This window comes from Scardinius erythrophthalmus, assembly GCF_964197995.2.
Source record: "Scardinius erythrophthalmus genome assembly, chromosome: 2".
NCBI classification, from domain to species: domain Eukaryota; kingdom Metazoa; phylum Chordata; class Actinopteri; order Cypriniformes; family Leuciscidae; genus Scardinius; species Scardinius erythrophthalmus.
Window position 1 is genome coordinate 37,035,663 of NC_138222.1, and position 23,345 is coordinate 37,059,007.

The following is a 23,345-nucleotide window of genomic DNA, read 5'->3' on the forward strand; positions in this document are numbered from 1 at the left end:
TCTTCAAATGTCTTTAGAGAGCAGTGTTTTTTTTTTTCATTTTTACCCAAATTAGAATGATGCAAGCATTATGGAATGCTGAACTCTCACATGTAGTTCATGTTTCATTCATACTCGACTGCCCCAACCATAAAACAACTAAAAACATGCAAACAACTGCCACAGTAATACATATAAAGACCTCAAGTGACTGCAGGGACTCTGAACAACACTTCAGTTTCACCAAGTTCATACAAGCAAAACATAGTGTGATCCAAACGAATTGTTGTGGAGAAAACGCCTTCTGATTCAAATTGATGCATTGGACTTCATAACTTTGCCATTCATATTGTAAGAATTCGAGAATAGAGGACATTTAGAACCAACAAACAGATTTTAAAAGGCTAAATTAACATGCACTGATCCATTCCATGTATTCCAGTGTATCTTTTACTTGGCCCATCCTGTCAGAGAATGACCAGTAAGAGGTGTGTGTCACAAATGTGTCCACCCGAGTCCTGCCTGCTTGCTTTCCTCAACCACCAGACAATTAAAGTTCTGCACCCTATCAACTGACAGCGTTGGGACAGGCATCTCCAAGGGGCGATAATGACATTGCTCAGCAGCAGGAGGCATGACAGGTGAATCACTGGCCTACTCATTGACTGATATCTCTGAGCAGTCAATCTACTCAGTAGCGCTGGGTACCTACCAGCCATCCACAGCCATCTCTCTACTCTCGGCTGAGAAGACAGCAGTTTCCCCGAGAGAAGCCTAGAGACTCTGGAACAAAACAAAGTTCTGCCCAATTTTATTAAGCCATCCTTAGACTTGTTTGAGATGACAAGGGTGAAGAAATCTATTGGGGTAATACAGTCTGATCTCTGGCAAAAACATCTTAGCATGGTGGGCCTTCAGATGAGCAAGCTCATTATCTAACTTGAGCTTGAATTCTCCTTATTAACTACCCTTTCCTCAAAAATCTTTCTGGCCAGCTCAGCCAAAGAGCAGAACTATTAATGAGCTGAAATGTTTTCATGCTCTCTGATGCATCTACTTGATGGTAATGTATGGCTTCAAGAAGCTGAAATTAACAGAGCATCTGAAGTTTAGCCCGTGGAAGTGCTCTACATCAAAGTTAGCCATTATTTTATTATGAGAAGAGTGTAACTGGCTGCACAGAAGCTCTGGCAATGATACGAAGCGCAAAAAGTACTTTTTTATCTGCAGGTTTGATAAGAAGTACACAAAACAAGTAAACTCCACTAATTGCCAGTATAATATAATACAAACTCTAGGGGTAGCAAAGGTCCCTGGCTCTATAAGCTAACATTTGTACCAAATTGTGTGGATGTTTTTTCGTTTCAGTTTAGGGGATGCCCAAAGAGAGATCTCTCACAGCTGACCTTTCTTTCTTCATCATCTTGGTGCAGTCTGCCTTTTGAGTTTTAAACCAGCTCTGGTGTCAGTTGATATTGTTTACTGTATGATTGGTATAGTTTAGTTCAACGGTGAAGATGCAGTTGTGGTGGTGGTGGTGAAAACAATGGCAAATATAATGATATTTAGATAAAACCACAACAGTACATTGTTGTGATTAATCTAGAACAGCAAGACACATGCTTTAGTTTCATGAGGTCAGGTCTAAGGGCCAATCTCATTTCTCTGTCTTACCCCTTCCCCTTCCCCTACCCCTTTGTCTGCGTCTTCCCCTTGCCCCTCGATACCGAGTGAAGGGGGGTAGGGGGAAGAACGTTTCTCTAAGAAATGAGACACCACTCGATTACCATTTGCGTCATCTTCCCTTTCCGCTAGCTGGCTGCTACGTCAACGGAGGCGATACGCGTTGACATAAACAAACGAAGATGCCGTCGTCTCGGGTTGTGATATCGATTGCCTGGTCTCTCTTTATCTTTGCACGCTTGTGTGCCATCAGTCAAATACATTGTTTCATTGTATTTAACGGCGGTGCCGGCGACACCATAGCTAAGCAAAACATTAGTAAACGGCAAATAGGGCATAGCTGCTAGCTAGCGGTTAACTAGCGAAAACAAAAACATTACAATTAAAACCGCTTGAACATTTTATTAAAAGTATCATAAAACACGAGTGTCATTAAACTGCTAAAAATAGTTACATTTGTGCGACTCACTTCTGAGAAATTCCTACCCCTCTTTTTCAAGTGTGGTCCTCCGCATACTTCGTTTCAAGGGCTATGTAGCCCTACGCCTTGGCCCTAGTCCTTAATCAAAATGAGAATTGGGACGCCACTTCCCCTCACATGAACGCGCAAAACCGAGGGGAAGGGGTAAGAGTAAGGGGTAAGACAGAGAAATGAGATGCAGCCTAAGACTAAAGATGTGTTTTTATCTGTGTGTTTATAAATATTAAAGGGGTAATTGGATGCAAAATTCACTTTTATATGATGTTTGCATATAAATGTGTTTTTGCAGTGTGTAGACACAACCACCATACAATGAAAACAATCCATTCACTCCTTTTTTTTTTTTTATCCTCAAAAAGTCTAAACACACTCAATAATCAAGCCGTTTGGATTTTCAGAGCAACATGATGTCATATTACTCATGCTCCGCCCACGCCCACTGACAGACTGTCCAGTATTAGCATATTTCCGCCCTCAGCCATTTGTATACTGTTGTATACAAGGCAGCACTTTACGTATCTTGTGTCGACACACCCCACAAGATGGATGGTGAGCAGTTGCTCATTATCATTTAATGAGACATGCACCGAAACGGGTCGCTGTGAACAGAGCTGTTTTTGAGGAGGTAAAAAGCGTGTTGTTTTACACAACCATTGAAGAATTTTAACCAAAGTGTGTTACAAACTTTACATGAAGACCCTGAAGAATCATACCAACTTGTGGAAAATGGGCATCCGATGAATCCTTTAACTATATTGTCACAGATTTTTAGTTACCAGCAGAGACACTGAACAAATCCAGCTCATAAAGCTTCTGAGAGCTTTGGGAGCTCATATTGAGAAACCATTTTCTGTACTTTATCCTTCCAAAGTCAATAATGTCAGGAATCTGCTGGGGATCATAAAACAGTGTAATTGTTAGTCTGACTAAATATAAGCCATCACAACTGATTCATCATTTTAACACCACTCAGCTCATTAATGCGTAATTAAGAACGAAATAGTCTCCGAATTTGTTGGTGGCTTCAGCAGAAAACAAACATTGACATTACAATGCCTCCTTACTCTTTTCCCCAGCAGCTATTCTCCTGTCCTCTAGTTTGTTACAGTTCAGATGAAATCTTTAGCCCTGTGTACTTTTTGTTCTATATAAAGACCAAAACAGAGGATCAAAGACATGTTTTCCAGCCCTATGTTGTTGCAGCTCCTGAAATCAAAGATGTTTCTGATTTGCCTTCACTGAAATCACTGGATTGCTAAGGGCTATGTGGAATTTTGCTGTGATAGCAGCACACACTAGTTTTATTTTAATTAGGAGAGCTATGAGTCAAATCAAATTAAGTGCTTTGCTCTAGTTATTTTTCAACACAAAGTCCTTTCTCATTACAGCAAAGCAGGTATAGCAAGTCGTCATTCTGTGCATATGTATAGACCTTCTAGGGGTCATGATGAGGTCTTGTCAGTCATATCTCCTTATTTTCCTTATTTGTGATAAGTGAAATCTGACTTTCTGCAGCTTGTGCTGTATGCAAAGCAGACGCTTTCAATTTATAATTTTAGCATCCATTGTTCAACTGAACTAAATGTTTTTTATTTCTATAAAAAAGTGGGGCCGGTGCCGCAAATGAAATTCAGACTGTCACTGCAGGACTGATTGTAGAGGTAAGGTGTGTTTTATGTTTCTGTGAATTCTCAGAAGCTGAAGGAGATCCAGTTTTGAGATAATAATATATACTGTACACACATATGCCTTACCCATTGATGCAAAAATACAACATGAGTCTATGAATATTCATTATTCTGATAAATGATGAAGAGGATTTTATGTAAAATACCTCAAACTGTTTAGTATGCCCACTGCTGCAAAGGAAATGAAATGGGTTGCATCTATATTATACGGGGCCTGTAGTGTGAAATGCTTGCAGTAACTGCTTCATTAAATTATTGCCGCTATAGCATGTCTACATTTAATGGAAAAAAAGAGCACAACATACTGTCTCATCTGTGGTTGCCAATTTCGGAATTCTAGTGGTGCCCTAGAGGAAAAAACAACATTGCTCTCCACAATACAGAAGAAAATGGGGACTGCAGGCTGGTCATTTGAGATGAACCACTGAATGGATGTTATTGCTATGTACAAACCTGCATAATGCATAATTTGGCAATTCATGCATATCGTTTTTTGTCTTAAGTCCTGTTCACACCAACGCAAATGATCAGCATGAAAATTTAAATAGACTGGAGAAATGAAACTGCAGATTCACTCTCTGACAATAGATGGCACTTTTAAAAAAGCAAATATAACCTGGTTATTCTGAGTCAATGCATTAAGTAACTTTTCTGGCACTTGCTTTTCACAGAGAAGAAAAGTCAGTATTTACATGTTTTCAAAAAGCCGTTCAGATTTTTTTTCTATTCATTATGGTGTTTATGAAATAACACCAAATACAGAGTACGGAGACAAGAGAGCTAGTTCCAGATTCTACCTCTTCTATTCGCTGTTGCTTAGAAAAATACTCCATTTGTGAGTGCCACCACTTAGGATCAACCTCAAACATAAAATCTGTCAACTTTATTATTTCTTTGTCATTCTTCTGTATTTACCTTTTTCTAGTGTTCAGGTGCAGTGATCGTCATTGACACTTGAACTGACATTAGGTGTTTGTGTCGGTTATGAGAAGATGGAAGAGGGATGTTTGTGTTTTTTTGAATGTTTGTGTACTCACTATTTGTTGACCTTGAAACTAGAATATTCTGGATGTTTTTTTTTTCTAGGGATGTGTTAATCCACTGCTTCTTTGAATCTGTTCCTTATCCCTATCTCTTTTTTTTTTTTTTTTGCTCATTTAGTCTCTCTGACAAAGAGACACATCACTATTCTCAGACATATTTCCCAAGCTCCTCTGCAAAATTTATGACCAGGAAATCCCTGTCACTACCATCTTTTGTCTGTTAACTGCTTGATGACATTGTACTGTAGTTTCAGACAGAGTGGTTTTGCAGATGACAGAGAATGTAATGGGAGTGAGTAATTCGGGACTGAACCAGTCTGGGTATATTGGCTAGGTCGATGGAATGGATCCAGTATAAATATGCCTGTAAAAGCATGATTTATTTCAGTTGTCCAGATGCTCTCTGTCCATAGCAGCTGGAGTCCTGAGCGCTTCGTTTATCATTCAGTGTCAGCCGCAAACCCAATCTAAATCCTAAAGAACATTCGTGCACGCTTGTGTCCACAAAAATAGATGATTAAACGCACTTTATCTCATACGGGAATGGTCTGTGCTTCCCTCGTAGTGTCACCGGAATAGCCGTCACTTTACCCCAGCAAATTCATTACTCAGGTCCAGTAGGGAGATCTGTCTGCTGAAGCCTTGAGCCACTTATCCATCTTTTGCAGTGTGGACCGACTCTCACCGTTACACAACCTGCCCTGTTCTGACCCTCTCCTGGTATAAGACAAGAGTTTTCATTTCATTTTGCCTTCATCATAGCAAGAGGCAGATGAGATTATACTTGATTTCTTTCATGTGCTTTAAACATGAATGGAAATAAAACTATTTAGCTCTCGATTTGAATTGAAGTCTTTAGGGGCAAGATTGTCAAGATTGTTTTTTCAAGTGTCACCCTGAGCCAGTTTCCTACACTATTTGTTCTGCTGTATGTAACGATTTATTATTTATTTATTATTATTTTGTATGTGTGTATTTTATGTTGGCCTGCAGTGAATGAGTGGGCTTAAGTGATGATGGATGGGTGGATGAACTGTGTGTGCGCGTGTGTGTGTGTGTGTCAGGGAGTGAAATGCAGTTCCTGCCCGACAGCAGCCTCATACCTGCACTAAATTACTGCCCTGTTTAATTAACACACTCATGCTTAAATCTTCCCTCCTGTCCTATCAGACTCTCTTGACCTTACTCAGTGAACACATGCACACAGATACACACACAGTGGGTGATTAAAACAAATCCATCTTTCTAAATGGGCATAATGACTCTCAGTCACCTGCCAAAACTCACCTGCTCTTGTTTATCTTGTGCCCTTACATGTTTTCCAGCGTCGTCCGCACGCATACTCACTCTCCAGGGAAGTGACAAACACTTCAATCACACGCTCACATTCTAAAACACAAATAGCCCTAATTACATCTCCCACACACAAGCACCTGATGCTTTATTCAGAGACCTCTGCGCAATGACACGCGTTGATGCATGAGACCAGAGCAGCGCGTTATTGTTCCAGTAATGCTTTGAATACGTTGCTTCATCTGAGCAATTGTTTTGAATCAACTGTCTCGGTTCACTCACATTTGTTTTGTAATATCCGTGTGTTTACACAGTTTGTTTTCCGAATATTACTACCATTCTGTGTGTTGAGAGATAGCTTCATCGGGATGCAAATTGCCATGGAAACAGTAAAGGATTATACTATAATGTGTATAACAGAAAATGAAAACAGAAATCAAATTTAATTTTGGAGTTGACATGTGGTTCCCAGAGCTGAAAAAAGATGTATCTGCCTCCTCCTTAACAGAACGGTAGTCCTAGATGCATTTTGTGTGTGTGGTGGGGGGGAATGAGAGGGGTACATACAGATGTCTCTCTCTCTCTCCTGCCACTCTTCCTTTCTTATTCATTAGTGTGGGCTGAACAGATGCAGCTGTCTGTACGTCGCTAAATCACTTTTATTGCGGCTCAATATATGGCAATTCTGCAGTTTCTGCTAATTTAGCAAAAAGATTTTTACACTGAGTACTGCTTGTGTGCAAATAGAGATTTGGATGTGAAATAGAAATCTGGCAGATGCAGAGGCTGACACTACAATCAATTTTTGGCATAATTTTATGAGCATGCTTGTTCAACATCCTTTCTCTAAAAAGTGGAGCTTAATGTTCAGTTTAAATACAGCAGATAAGAAAAGTTAGCATTTCAAAATGTGACAAATTTAAAGTGTCAATGACTTCAATAACACTGACACTGTTCTGTCTCAGGCTGAACATTTTTACTCTTTGACAATAGATGGCACTTTTAAAAAAGCAAATACAACCTGATTATTCTGAGTCAATGCGTTACTTAAATTTTCTGGCAACTGCTTTTCACAGAGAAAAGTCAGTATTTACATGTTTTCAAAAAGCCGTTCAGATTTTTGTATTCATCATGGTGTTTATGAAATAACACCAAATACAAGAGTACAGAGACAAGAGAGCTAGTTCCAGATTCTACCTCTTCTATTCTGACTCTTCACAGTGCCAGACTAGAATCAAGCTCAACAGGGTCTACTTTCCCCACTGATTCTGCCAAGCCCGTTCCCTTGGCTGTGGTTTCGCTAGATAGCAGGTAGGGACAGTGGGAATCTCGTTCATCCATTCTATGTTTTTTTTTAATTATTTTTTATTCATTGACCACTCCAAACTAAATTATGTATGTATGCGATGATTTGGACTATTTGGACTAATGTATGAGATGATTTTGATGCATGATACTTTTGTGATTATATTGGTATCGGGTAATAAGTGTGATGTATTATAGATAATAAGTTATATTCAAATGATAATGGGATTGCACATTGTACTATACAAAAATTATGTGCATTTTTACCAGGTTCATCTTGAACTTGTTGGCTGTTTTTGTGGATTTGGCAGCTTCAAGCAGAGCATTCTCATCCAGTGTGTGTCTGTAGAAATCCTGGCAGTTGTAACTGTTGCTAACCATCATTTTACTTTTGCTGAGGTCCAAACTGGCTCGGTTCCTTTGCTCGAACATCATGCCTCCGCAAATATAGATTTTTAAACCCCAATAATTTTATTATTATTGACCTTTTTATTTTGGTATTGTAATTTTTTGGGGAAAAAAACCAATAATAATATAGATTAAATTGAAATGCTGGACACTGCTTATGACTTGCAGGATATGGGATGAAGCCAATTTTGCGACTGTGAAATGCAGGGTGTCCCCCTAAAATAGAAGACATGTTTACATGTTATTCTACTTTTAGTTTCTCAGTTTATATTTATATTTATACAATTATATTTTCCATTTAACTTTAATAAAAAAATTCTTTTTATTGTTTTCTATAGTTGTATCTATTTTAAAATTAAAGCAGTTTTCCACTTCCTCTGTTATCTGAAGCATGTAGAGATTTAGACTTTTAGTAGGCCTATTCAGTCTTTTAGATTAATATCTAATATTGGAAAATATACATTATCATTACCAGACACATTTTCCATATCGATGCACACCTAATTTTAACTCTTGTGTCTGATTTCTTTTCAGCTTCTGTTAACGTGTTGGTGCCCAACTGTAAGATCTACAATGATGCGAGCTGTGATATCTCAGCAGACGGGCAGCTGCTGGCTGTATTCATTCCCAGCAGTCAGAGGGGTTTCCCTGATGAGGGCATTTTGGCTGTGTACTCCCTCGCCCCACACAACCTGGGAGAGATGCTCTACTCCAAGAGATTTGGTGAGTAACCCTGAGACATAAACTGCTTGACCTCACATGGGCTGTTGGTTTGCGAAAACATGACTCGCCTCCCTGTGGTTATTAGGGTTTAATACACTGATTGAGCCATCAGAGGTAAAATTATTTTAAACTTGTGCTTAATTAAATCAAATGCAAAGGGACACAGCTTTTCGTATTGTGCTCTCACTTTCCCTCTAATTGGCTGAACAGACAGCAGTGATGGAGCTCTTTTAGAGGCAGCTTTAATTAGATAGTCCCCATTTAATTGCCAAATGAAGGCAGGGATGGGACCAGGCTGCTAATGGAAACCAATGATGAGGAAGTATGAGTCCTGCTTGTTTTAGATTAAACCGATTTGAAATGCTGTTCTCCCTCTCTCTGCGGGTTGATCATCGCCATCGGCTGTGCAGGTCTCGAAGAACTATCATTCATCCTATCCAGTAACAGTGATTTAATGAAAGCAATCAACCAGGAAGCCTCAATACTAAACCTCTCGTTTTCATTTGCTGATCACATCGCCAGAACTCTTTGGCTCTCTAACTCATGCACATGCCAAGCAAGACTGATCTTGCTTAAAGTTAAAATGGCTACAAAATTCAATTACGTTTTAAGATGAAAAATTATATCAGCTATAATTACAGTCTGAGCAGGTCTAGGTGTGAACTTTTCTAATTTCATGCTTTAAAAGTCTGAATGCTCTGGTTATAACATTTACAGCAATTAATAATGTGCAAAATTAATGTTTTAGTAATAATAGTTTCAAAATGCATTTCCTGGATTTTCATCATTTTAGTTTAGTTTTTACATCAGGCTTACTGCTATGATTTGACTTTTTTTAAGTGTACTGTACTTATTAATTATAATAGTTTAAATACTGCTCAGCCAGCTCACTCAGTGTTTTATTAGTTTATTGTATTGTTGGTTGTAAAAACAATGGGTCGTACATTAATATTAATATTAGCTCAAATGATCTATAGGGAATTTTAATAATTAATCATGAATATGATTAATATTTTGTATGTTACAGTTACATTAATTTATCGCAGCTGAACTAGATTGATATATGAACGATTACCATAACGGGTTATGGTTCGTCATTAATACATCAATTGTTCTTATTTCAGCTCGAAGTTATGGGATAACTTTAATGGAATTAATTTAGTTATCAAACAATCTGTTTGTCCAGCGAACAGATTGTACGTAAGATTAAATTAACTCTCAAGGAAAATTATCCTTCTTACAAACACGAGAAAGAGTATCTTTTCCAGGCCTTGCAAAGACACTCTCGGTGTTTGTAGACTAAAATTAGGTTACTTAAATCGTAGCCTACCAAGGTAAAGCATATAGCTAAGATCGAACATTTCAGGGACTAAGTAACATGGGCAATTAAAACAGAGTCAGTCAAGGACATATGGAATTTAATAATTAGACTAATACTACATCGAAACTACGAGTATACACAGAGTAAATACATATTTACAACAGAAACATACGGATGAAAACATTACAAGACCAAACGGATAACAGATGAGATAGGGAGAGGATGAAAGGGAGAAAGTGAAACTAAAGTTCAGGATGAGAGAGATCACCGAGATGCTCTCTCTCATCGCAAAAACACAGGTAACCTTTTGAGAGACAGCAAGGAATCAAATCACATTAAAAGTTCAATAAACTTATCTTGCAAAATGGTTCTCTTTGTTGCTGAAGAACGCAGAGTTCATGCGTGTGTCCTAAGACCATCGTGCGTGTGTTTCTTTAAGAAAGCCGGGCTCGCGCTCTTGTGTCTTCTGGTGAGCGCGGTAGCGGGGTTTTCGAAAGAGTCTTTCTTTCTGAGTTGAAGTTGTCTGCTGCGTTTGCTTCATGGAGTCCGAAGACGAAAATAAAGAACATACTTAAAGAAAATTGAAAACGCTCCCAAAGGGAGCCATAAGGTCTTCTCGCTGACGAGGCGGGTTCGTGAAAGTGCAGGAACAAAAACAAGACGAAAGGAAATACAGAACAGAACTGAACGGAACGCGGAGTGTAACCGCTTTTCTAGGGCACAGGAATTTCACTCCTCCCTGGGGCTTGAGCCAATTGGAATGCGAAATTCCAGGCGGGAGAAAAGTTCTTTGTCTCACTATGAGTTTGATTTGCATGTTTTATGGCAGTCTTAGGATCATGCCATTTCTACGTTAAACAATTATAACTGCAGTAAAATGCATTTTATCATAATTTGGTATCCATATCTTTCCTACGGGTATATGGAGGTTTAATTCAAGACCAAATTTGGTATGTTTAAAAGCTACGGCCTAGAAGTACCTTCTTACTCTGTAAGATAAGTATTAAAAGTTCGATTAACTGGGAATAAGACTAACCTAAAATGTGATGTGCATTTACAAGTGGGAATGAAAATTAGACTTTTTAAAAAGATCCACATGGCATATCTATGATTGAAAAAGGGTGCACATCTGAGACATTATTCCTTTACGGTTTACAAGAATACAAAAACCCATCACAGAGAAGAACAATCATGAAAAAGAGAAATTACATTCAGGCTTACATATTTCTTCAATGGTTATACATATAAAATATCTAGGATGAACACCTAATTCTGCTCTTCTGGCTAACATTCCGTTAGGTAATAAAACACAGTTCCACACAGGGGGGAAGGGATTGCCAGAGAATGTTAGTGAACCCTCTCTAACTAAAACACTATTGATTAAAGAATACATTTCAAAACCACACCTCTAGAAAATCATAATTATATGGTCAAACGAATTAATAAAACATGCGTACAGGAAGATCAAACCCAAATCTGAGTTACATACATTAAAACTATATTTCTATAGGAGGATGTTTGTGTGTGTGTGTGTGTGTGTGTAGAAAGTTTCAAGTTTCGTTATCTCTCTGTGGTCCAGAGAGGGGAAAAGGGGGGGTTTGGAATGTAGAACTTTGCAAAGTGAAGAGAATGTATGGACTTTTATTATTCTCCAAGGTGCAATTTAGATCGTAAAAGTCAAGTTGTTCCAGTCTTTATGGAGCCTGGCGTATGATTTGTAATTTCGAAGTCAGGAGGTTACAAGCTCTGATAAGCTTAGCAAAGAACGTTTTGGGCAGGAATGTGCTTAGAAAACACAGAGAGTCCGAATTTGTTAATTCAAACCAACGACGAATGATTCGATAGCCAATGTTGTTACATTCCCCCTTTTCGTCCGGTGAAGTCCGTGTGGACATCGTCGGACGACAATCATCACAATGGTCACATGGCAGGTGAATCATGACAGTCGTGTAGCAGGTGGATCATGACGGTAGGAAGGCAGGTGGTGCTTGGAGCTGAGGATTCAGCTCGATGAGGTTCGGCGTGGTCTCTGACTTGACGCCCCCCTTTCTGGGGATTCCGTCTGAAACCTGCAAAGGTGCACAGCTTTCGTGCACTTGGCTGCATCGCATCTCGTTGAGTCTTCTGTACAGGATGGAGACCAACCTAGTGTTAGGGTGTGGCTGATTACCTGCAAAGGTGCACAGCCCAATGTCGGCGGCGTTCCAGCCTCGGACCGCAGATGAAGTGTTCAGAACGGGCCGTCGAGCCGGTGCTCGGAGGGCTTTGTTGGCAGGAGCAATGTCCATGAGTTGGGACCCCCTTTTCTCACTACGGAGTTCCAGTCCTGGATTCACGGTGACGTTTAAGTTTTTGGAGGATGGTAGTTTCAGTGCTGTCTGGTACTCTTTGCTGGGAAGCTGGTACCATGTCAGGCCATCAGGGTGTAGGATGACACCTTTCAGTACTTGAAGTCCCATTTTCTGGTTGAGCATGTTGACACGGCTGGTTGTGTCATGCTGGTCGTGAGTGACAGTGGCGGTGTGCACAGGTGCGTTAGCAGACCACCTTTCACCTACAATCTCTGCTTGCGCCTCTGTCACTTGTGTGTGAGGCTTAGCTTCGGCAGGGCAGAGATAATGAATGTCTTTGGTTATAGTGCACAGGTGCAGGTTTGGAGCTGAGTACGGTTGTGTGTCGCCATCGTGGTAGGCCACCACGTCTGGAGGGCTTATCTTGATGTGGGTGTTGTTTTCCCAAAACCTGACCTTGCAAATGTCTGTAAGTCTGTAGACTTGGCTTGACTCGATGATAGGCGGATTTAGGAGAAGGCCCACTTCTCTCTGCTCGGGATCGACGCAGAGTGAGATGGTGCTACCCAGAGAGTAGGCCAGGTGTTTTTGTAGAAAGTCAGCTGGCATGTTGATGGCGGAAGCCAGCACAGTTAGCATCAGGCTTAGTATCAGGTATGGTGGGATTACACCTGTGGCTATGCTGTCATTGGAGGAGCTAACCTCCCACAGCATGTCTGTCGTTGGCACTGTAACCAGCTGAGTCTGGACAAAGTCACTCTGTAAGACAGTAAACTGCGGCTTCATGGAGTTTGCGGTCTGGTTCGCTGCATTTACACTGGACACACCAATGTTAAACAGAGTTCTGGCAGCAGCTCCGGTTCTGAGCAATGCTCCCAGGAACTGGCTGGAGTGGTGGTTGGTGCTTAGGAGTCCCGATTGTGCGACAGTCACTTTCTCCAGTTGGTTGAGCATGTGTTCGACCTTGGCCTCGGCTTGAGAGAGGGAGTCCTCTGTCCGTCGGACACTTGTCCAGATGTATTGGGCTACGGAGCTGGGGTAGTGTGCTCTGTAGACCGGGCGGGGCTGAATGAGTCGAACATGCACTTGCTGGGTGTAGGTCCTGCCGTCAGTGATCTGGGGTCTCGGTCGTTCCCTCGGTGGCAGCTGTCCTCTGGTTGGCTGACAGTACAGCATGGCGAACCACAGCAGCAACCTGGTACAGACAACAGGGTGAGAGAGAGAGAAAGGGGAGGAAGAGGCCAGCAAGGGTTGTCTTTGATTGGACAGGGCAGTCTTTTTACTTTGTGGGCGGCGACTGGGTTTAGTTCGCCTTGGCCCATGTTTTGCCACATCTTGCTGTCGGCTTGTCGCTTGCTTCAGTGTCTCGTTAGTGTCTCTGTTGTTGTGTTGTGCAGCACATGATGCGTTATAGACGAACATTAGCCGTTTATCCCCCTTTGTGCGCCGTGGCATTACATGCCTTGGCATAGTGATGTCAATCGGTGCACAACTCATAATGTTGTTCTGTACGCGCAGCATGTGCGTTGTGTCATGCACTGGTCTGAGGCACTGGTTGTCAGTGAGGTCAGACGGCGTGTGAGGGTGGATAAGGAAAGTCTTTATGTTGCTGACAAAAGCCCGCATGTCCATTATGGTTGTCTTTTCAAATAGCGGAGCCAGCGTAAGCGGCTTTGAAGTAGGCAGTTGAGCTTGTAAAGTTCTCATGCTGTGTGTAAGCTTTTCAACCTCTAGGGTGGGTGGGTGGGTTGAAAGTGACCACAGCTTGTTGTTTAATGCACCAGGCTTGGCAATGGCTTGAATGAGGTCATGTCGCTGCAGGTCAGTCATGACATTGAGGCAGCAAGTGTCAAAGTCTTTGGTGGGCTGTAAGGTGCAGGTTAGCGGATTCGAACCTTCAGTTGGTACTGAGTCTGTGTCTTTTTGGCTGGCTGTGGGAGTTCCCATGAACTCTGTGACCTTTGTGACCTGACCGTCTGGCTGTGACTGGAGGGGGCAAAGTTCTCGTACTTGGGCCCAGACTTTGAGCTGTTTCAAGTCCAGTAACGGTTCAAAACGATCTAGAAGGTCTCTGCCGATGAGGAACGGAAAAGTGTCCATTTTTGAGATGAACACGGGATGGACTAGACTCAAAGGACCAATCGTCAGGTGAATGTGGGCTACCTGTTCGAGCCGGATGTCATGTTGACTGTATGACTGTACGTTCAGTTCACAAGTTTGAGGTGTAAGAGTTCGGTCTTGTCTCTTAGCTTTAAATTGGAGTCTTTGGAACAGTTGATTTGAGATCACCGTAATGTCCGATCCTGTGTCTATCAGGGCTTCCATGCTCACTTCCTTTTCCAACGTGATGTTCAGGTAGAGTTTTTGGGCCACCCCCTTTTTGATTAGGTTGCCCAGGAATGTTGGCATGGCAGGTGTGACGGTCGTTGGGTGGTTAGGACCGGTCTCGTGTAGCTTGCTGTGGAGGCAGTTAGACAGAACAGCGTTTTCTGGTACCTTGGTATTTTGGTACCTGGTGTGAGGAGGTGTGCTGTTTCGTTCATGGTGTGCAGCTGTCAGCTGTGAAGCTTGTGTGATGCTGTCACGTTGTGATGTGACAGTTAGCTCTGTGGTCTGTGGATGATGAGCAGTGTTCGAGGTGCTTGGCTCAGTCAGATGGCGGACAGACGGTTTGGTTTCAGTTCTTATGCTTAGGCATAAGATGTCTGGCTCGTCCTTCTTGTCTTTCTTGCAACGTTTCTGGTGAAGAAGCTCTTTCAGCACCTTTAGGATCTCTGCTGTCTCAGACGTGGATGCACTGTGGTTATCTGATGTGAGCTCAGGCTTGAGCTTACCAGTGTCGTGTCGAGAGTGGTTCCACTCTCTGTCGGGGCTTGTTGTCCTGGGCGGTGGAGATCGGCTCTTCTTGGGTCGCCGGCCGGTTTCCCGGAATCTTTTAGAGCGCTCGCTCTGGTGCTTTGGACGAGCACCACTGCGATTGTGTTGCCCTCTGCTGGTTTGGAACGGTCGTGACTCTCTGTAAAAATGTCTGTGACTGTGGTGTTGTGGGACACCCTCTAAAGTCAGTTTTGAACAGTGTCCAGAGACAGAATAGATTGTGGGGTTTTTCACAGTCTTTTCAGAAATAGTCTTTTGCTTGGTGTAAGCTTTATGGGCTAAGTCACGCAGCTGTTGGGTAGACATGGCCCGTGCATCGGCCAAAACCCCAATATGATGGGATAAGGTTGGATGGAGATTCCGCATGAAAAGAGTTCTAAATGTAACATCCTGTTCCATCCCTGGCTCATTCCGTGCTCCGAAGAAGACTTGTCGGAGTCGGTTGTAGTAGGTCTGGGGGTGTTCACGCCGACCTTGTTTGAGGTCTACAGCAGCGATGAAACCTTGATCGGAGTCTGGATCAGAGAATTCACTGATCAAAGCTTGCCGTAATTGTTGGAAGTCCGTTTTGACAGCCTGTGGTTGACGGTCTAGAAAACTACGAACATCACTACTAGCCGTTATTCTTAACAAATACAATTTGTCCCAAGCCGTCATGTTGGCGACAGTTTGCACGTGAAAGTCAATGTCTCTTAAATAAGCATGAATGTCATAATGTCCTGCAGAATCTGGATCGAACATAGGAATGTTTCGAGCTAGCTTGTCAAGTTCTCGGGGGGTCGTGCCGTGGTTAGTGGCATGGGTTTTCTGAAAGGGTCCTCCCCCTTTTGCTGTTGACAGATGGTCTTGGAAGCTGGCTGGTGATGTCTTGAGCGGTGGGCTTACATCTCCCTTTTCAGCTCTGGGTTCTTGGCTGAAAGGTGCGGACCAGCTGGTCAGGGGAAACTCTGTGATGTGCGTTTCTCCGTTCCAGCCACTCTGCAGTCTGTAAGAAGGTTTCAGTTCTGCATGAACAGTGTCAAGTTCATCTTGGAGCTCGTCTCTCTGCAGAGTAAGCTCGCTGATTTTAGCTCGGGCCGTTTGCAAATGTTTTTCGCAGGCCCTGGCTTTTGCTTCTGCTTCTTTTAGTTCAGTCTCGGCTCTCTCTAGGAGAGCGTCACTTTGTTGGAGTTTTTCGTCGAGTTCTTTTCTGGTTTCTCTCTCCAACTGTTCTCTTTGGTCGGTGTCGAGGCGCAGATCTTGCAGGGCATTTCGAAGTCTTTCTACTTCTTTCTGTAGTTCTGGATCTGTGGCGTCCTCTTTCTCGCGCTGGTTCTGGGTCTCGAGGAGGAGCTGATCTAGACGACTCTGGGTCCGGGCCTGGTCCTTCCAGGCCTCATCCGCTTGAAGCTTTAGCGTTGCGGCTTGCTGCTCCAGGTCGATGTTGCTCCGTTCGCTGAGCCGTGCCTGGGCGACGAGGAGGTGAGCTAGGGTCCCGGTGATCCTGGCGAGTTCTTTGTGGGTGTAACTCTGGCTAGGATCCTGTGCCATCAGCTGGTCCAGCTCAGTGTCCAGCTGCGTTTGGTTCAGATGCTGCAGGTCACTGGCTTCCTTGGGCAGGAAGGTGCTCGTTGTCGCTTTTAGCCATGTCGCTAAGTGCTCCCGACGGACCGCGGGACTGGATGCACGGGACATATTGGCTTCACTGTAGGCGAGAGAAGCACAGCACACACACAAAGAGACCAATGCAAGTTTGTTCTAAGGTTAAAGAGCTATACTCATACGGGCTATGCCGTTTATGAGAATTTTGGGCTAACTGATGCACAGTTAGACAGTTAGCGGAGCCAATTGACTTGGGTCGAAGGACCCGAACTAGAGATTTTGGCAGGCAGTAGCCTGGCGGGTCACGTGTTGTGACGCCGGCTCTGGTTGTCGCTCTACTTATTCAGTTTTCTTTGGTGGCTCTCACAGGTTACTGTCTTTAGGTGAACTGAAAGAAACAAATCACAACAAAACAAAGGATAGAAAAGATCAAAGTGAAACAAAACACTAGTGATGACTAGGTCTGGAATTAAATGAAACAGAACAGTAACACGGTACGTGTTAGAGAGGGTAACGAGACCTAAGCTATTACCACTGCTAGGGTTTAGGATAGGGCCAACAGGTGAGTGGGGCTATCGGGGCAGGAAGCCTAGGAAGAGGGTGTGGCTTGGAGAGGAAAGGTGGGTCAAAACACTTAAAATATATCCGGGGGAATATCTAATATTCTGGGGCTTATACTAAGAGAATGGGTTTTATCACATTTAGTTTACCTGATGTGAATTGAGGCCACTCAGGTGGAAACCAGTGGCTCGGTCAACCTCTCCGACAGTTCTCCAACACTTGACCGCAGTGCTCCCGGGCAACCTCGTCTCTCGGTACCACGGTGTGCCCACTCAAACCACTTGCGACTTTAAACACAAAGTGGCAACGCCAAGGTGTCAATCATCAGACGGCACGGAAAGATTGAGTTTTCCTCGGAACTCTCCTTTCGGAGTGGTCCTTTCAGCAGACCCCAGTTCGAGTGATTGTCTCAAAATTGCCTTGTGTGTCGCTGACGTTGACTTAACCTTTTGGCGGGCCAAATTGCTGATGTCGGGGTGGCGTGCCACAACCGGAGGTACGAGATTCGGAAGAGTCCGAGACACACGGCCAGTGTCGGGTAGCGTCGGACAGGTGAGCTCGCTTGCCGGAGACCAAGCAGAGATGGCTGTCAGATCACAAAGGGAGTACTACAATAAATACACAGAAGGATGAACAAGGGAAACTTAAAGTGAATTAAGGCTTGCTTGTTTAAAACCAATTGAGTAGTTATGTCTGTAGAAAGGAGAGTCAAAGGTTTTACTAAATAATGATAAAACAATAGGAAGTTATGATAATGTTAATTATCAAAATGACCTAACCCGAAAGAGAGAAGGAAAAGAATAACAGTAGGAATAAAATAATAGGAAAAAAAAAAAAAATAAAAATAAAAATTTAAAAATCAGAATAGAAAGGAACAGGATTGAAACACGGGAGAAGAAGCAGGCCGCAGTAGCTGGTTTTCACCACAAGGGGGCGTGCTCCCTCTCTGTGCTTAACCTGGCAAACATAAAACTTAATTCAAATTAAAAATTCAAAACTTGTTTAAATTAAAATTTAAAATAAGCATGTAAGGAAATGTAAAAATCAGAATATCTTATAATAATCCAGATACACTAAAGTATCAGTCCTATTTATAAAAATAATCAGGAGAGAAAGCCGATATAAAAGTGAAACGAGGAAAATAGTGATGCCGACTTAGTATCCACAAGGCCACACGATGGTGCTGTTTCCTTCAAGTGGATGTAAGTGGCTGAATGCACAACTCAATTTAAATTTAAAATTCAAACTAGTTTAATAAATGAGCATGTAAAGAGCATGTAAAAGGAAAACTCAGAATAATATCCCATAATAATTAATGGTAACAGTGAAGTTTCATCAATAATTATTAAGATAATCAAAAGAGAAAAGTGGAAGTAAACAATTCGAAAAGAGAGCTGAGTGAACCGACCTCGCGGGTGACGGCCACTAGGTGCCGTTGTTTCCTCTAAGGGAATGGCTGAGATTTAATCTAAGTTTTAATTCAAATCTTGTTTGAACCAAACTCAGAGTAAATGTATCAGTTAAAAGCAGGAAAATGGTCTAACACAAATTAATATTCGCCCGAGCAAAGCTGTAAATGCGAATAGTTATTTAGAGTTTAGACATTAATTCACAGGGAAAAAAAAAAACTTCAGCAGTAAAGAGAGCGTTATTTGATAACTGGCCACAAGGTGGCGTAATTGCGCTCATGCAGGCTGACGTCAGTGGGAGGCGGCGCTCACGCAGGGTGACGTCGGTGGGGGCGCGTAATTTGAAACTTCTAAACACTTAACGAACGCCCTCTGGCGTTTAGTTAATGGAATTACACCCAATTTCCATGTAATTCAGCTTTTCAGATCGCGTAACGCGCTGATTTTCTGCAACAATCACAAATTAGACAGAGGTCTCGGCGGACCTTTTGGTGCTATTAATACTGCACAGGAGAGTATGGCGGGGTTTCTTTGCCGCAAATACTCAAATGTGGGCAACAGGAATTTTCCGTCTGTTGCTAGACTCCCATATTACACATTTATCAAAATAGCACTTGATTTGTGTATTTAGGTTTTCGATTGATTAGCTAGGTCAATGTTAACCAGGAGTTTTACCGTTTTGTTGAATATCACTGGACTAACCACGAATTCAATAACGATATTGCATGCATGCAAGGCCTATGTTTAATAAGGACTCTCGCTTAGAAAACATATTTATTAATACCGGTAGTACGCACGTGAGAATTCTTCGTTCACAGCGATTTAAAACAAATATTAGAAATGTATCAACTGCAGAGATATTTCTTCATCTCTTAACAGGACATTTGTAATATTAAATACTGCAGTGTACGTAGCATTTAACAGTGCTAAAATCGTCTAGGCATATTTTAGCAACTTGTTAAAATGTACGTTAGGCCTACTGACTTCGGCTTTTTGCCTTGGACAGTTAGGAGTGAGTTCGCGTTAGCGACTTAACTCACAAATTCATAATTTCATAATGCGCAAAAATTCTTAATAACCATATAAACAGACTGAAACTGAATATTGCCCCTAAACAAAGTTTGAAATGCCCGCATTCTCCACCAAAACATGTAAAAACAATGGGTCGTACATTAATATTAATATTAGCTCAAATGATCTATAGGGAATTTTAATAATTAATCATGAATATGATTAATATTTTGTATGTTACAGTTACATTAATTTATCGCAGCTGAACTAGATTGATATATGAACGATTACCATAACGGGTTATGGTTCGTCATTAATACATCAATTGTTCTTATTTCAGCTCGAAGTTATGGGATAACTTTAATGGAATTAATTTAGTTATCAAACAATCTGTTTGTCCAGCGAACAGATTGTACGTAAGATTAAATTAACTCTCAAGGAAAATTATCCTTCTTACAAACACGAGAAAGAGTATCTTTTCCAGGCCTTGCAAAGACACTCTCGGTGTTTGTAGACTAAAATTAGGTTACTTAAATCGTAGCCTACCAAGGTAAAGCATATAGCTAAGATCGAACATTTCAGGGACTAAGTAACATGGGCAATTAAAACAGAGTCAGTCAAGGACATATGGAATTTAATAATTAGACTAATACTACATCGAAACTACGAGTATACACAGAGTAAATACATATTTACAACAGAAACATACGGATGAAAACATTACAAGACCAAACGGATAACAGATGAGATAGGGAGAGGATGAAAGGGAGAAAGTGAAACTAAAGTTCAGGATGAGAGAGATCACCGAGATGCTCTCTCTCATCGCAAAAACACAGGTAACCTTTTGAGAGACAGCAAGGAATCAAATCACATTAAAAGTTCAATAAACTTATCTTGCAAAATGGTTCTCTTTGTTGCTGAAGAACGCAGAGTTCATGCGTGTGTCCTAAGACCATCGTGCGTGTGTTTCTTTAAGAAAGCCGGGCTCGCGCTCTTGTGTCTTCTGGTGAGCGCGGTAGCGGGGTTTTCGAAAGAGTCTTTCTTTCTGAGTTGAAGTTGTCTGCTGCGTTTGCTTCATGGAGTCCGAAGACGAAAATAAAGAACATACTTAAAGAAAATTGAAAACGCTCCCAAAGGGAGCCATAAGGTCTTCTCGCTGACGAGGCGGGTTCGTGAAAGTGCAGGAACAAAAACAAGACGAAAGGAAATACAGAACAGAACTGAACGGAACGCGGAGTGTAACCGCTTTTCTAGGGCACAGGAATTTCACTCCTCCCTGGGGCTTGAGCCAATTGGAATGCGAAATTCCAGGCGGGAGAAAAGTTCTTTGTCTCACTATGAGTTTGATTTGCATGTTTTATGGCAGTCTTAGGATCATGCCATTTCTACGTTAAACAATTATAACTGCAGTAAAATGCATTTTATCATAATTTGGTATCCATATCTTTCCTACGGGTATATGGAGGTTTAATTCAAGACCAAATTTGGTATGTTTAAAAGCTACGGCCTAGAAGTACCTTCTTACTCTGTAAGATAAGTATTAAAAGTTCGATTAACTGGGAATAAGACTAACCTAAAATGTGATGTGCATTTACAAGTGGGAATGAAAATTAGACTTTTTAAAAAGATCCACATGGCATATCTATGATTGAAAAAGGGTGCACATCTGAGACATTATTCCTTTACGGTTTACAAGAATACAAAAACCCATCACAGAGAAGAACAATCATGAAAAAGAGAAATTACATTCAGGCTTACATATTTCTTCAATGGTTATACATATAAAATATCTAGGATGAACACCTAATTCTGCTCTTCTGGCTAACATTCCGTTAGGTAATAAAACACAGTTCCACACAGGGGGGAAGGGATTGCCAGAGAATGTTAGTGAACCCTCTCTAACTAAAACACTATTGATTAAAGAATACATTTCAAAACCACACCTCTAGAAAATCATAATTATATGGTCAAACGAATTAATAAAACATGCGTACAGGAAGATCAAACCCAAATCTGAGTTACATACATTAAAACTATATTTCTATAGGAGGATGTTTGTGTGTGTGTGTGTGTGTGTGTAGAAAGTTTCAAGTTTCGTTATCTCTCTGTGGTCCAGAGAGGGGAAAAGGGGGGGTTTGGAATGTAGAACTTTGCAAAGTGAAGAGAATGTATGGACTTTTATTATTCTCCAAGGTGCAATTTAGATCGTAAAAGTCAAGTTGTTCCAGTCTTTATGGAGCCTGGCGTATGATTTGTAATTTCGAAGTCAGGAGGTTACAAGCTCTGATAAGCTTAGCAAAGAACGTTTTGGGCAGGAATGTGCTTAGAAAACACAGAGAGTCCGAATTTGTTAATTCAAACCAACGACGAATGATTCGATAGCCAATGTTGTTACATGGTTTAGCAAAATAATGTAAGAGCAAATACAGCCCTGCAACCCATTGTTGTTGAATTTATTACTTTAGATAATTGTGCTAATTTTGCAATGGTTTGGCTTAGGCTGTAGTTTTAATTCGATGTTTCTGTATTAGATTGTCTCTGTTTGTCATGGTACAGCTGTGAATAACTGCACTGTGTGTTTGTCACAGGTCCAAATGCCATCTCTGTCAGTTTGTCTCCGATGGGTCGTTACGTGATGGTGGGTCTGGCGTCTCGTCGCATCCTGCTGCATCAGATCACCGATCACATGGTGGCACAGGTCTTCAGACTGCAGCAGCCCCACGGAGGAGAGACGTCCATGAGGGTACGTCACTTCTGACCTCACGTCTTCTTTAGAGACTGCCACTGCTCTCAATACTCAATGAAATAAAAAAGCAAAGAAAACTGCTATTTGCTTTTTGAAATCCAAACCGCAATATATCCTTAAAAGTTATACGCCTATGGACTGGAAGGCTGTAAAAAAAAAAAAAAAAAATTGCCTTCCTATGTAGGTTGTCACTTTTTTGTCAGAAGATTCAGTGTAATAAAAGGCAAAAGTAAAAAAAAAAACATCCTTTGCCTTCAAAGACGCAAACTCCTATATATATATATATATATATATATATATATATATATATATATATATATATATATTTATACTGTATATATATATATATTATATATAAGTTGTTATATATATATATATATACAAGTTGTTTCAAACCTGTATGAATTTTTTTCTTCTGCTGAACACAAAGGAAGATATTTTGAAGAATGTCGGTAACCAAACAGTTGATGTACCCCATTGACTTCCATGGTATTTTTTTGCCTACAATGGAAGTTAATGTGGTACATCAACTGTCTGGTTATGTTTTTTTTTTTTTTTTTTTTTTATTAAATTACAATTTACATTTTGGTGGAGAGTCCAGATGGGCCACAAAACCCATTTCCGTTTTTTTTACTTAGTCAATTCAGTCTTTCTTTTCATGACATTTGATTATTGTGAAGCTTGGATATTATTGGTGGACTGCCACTGCCCTATGTAGATCAGCTCTCTGTGCTCTCTACAGCAGAGGGGGGAGCCTGGGGTTTAGAAAAGCCTTTGAGTAGGAACCTGACCTAGATACGCTCTCTTAGAAATAGAGAGGGAGAGAGAAGTGGGAAAACTGTGTGTTTGTGTGGAGCGAAGGGCATAAATGGAAATATCTACATGGTTGACTTTTGTTTTTGTAAGCTGTGCTCATGGCAGGATTCTGAACGTGGATTAATTTGA

General features: G+C 41.3%; 1 protein-coding gene across 4 annotated transcripts in view; it reads left to right on the forward strand.

The window, feature by feature from the left end:
• LOC308687290 (activating molecule in BECN1-regulated autophagy protein 1A-like) overlaps positions 1–23,345 on the forward strand; it is a gene marked incomplete at both ends in the record, with an annotated part of 163,578 nt that overhangs the window by 50,977 nt on the left and 89,256 nt on the right. For all 4 annotated transcript variants that reach the window (XM_081359699.1, XM_081359701.1, XM_081359700.1 and 1 more), the window contains 2 exons: positions 8,415–8,603; positions 22,243–22,397. In XM_081359699.1, the coding sequence (XP_081215825.1) occupies positions 8,415–8,603; positions 22,243–22,397 (344 nt within the window). The remainder of the gene's footprint in view (positions 1–8,414; positions 8,604–22,242; positions 22,398–23,345) is intronic.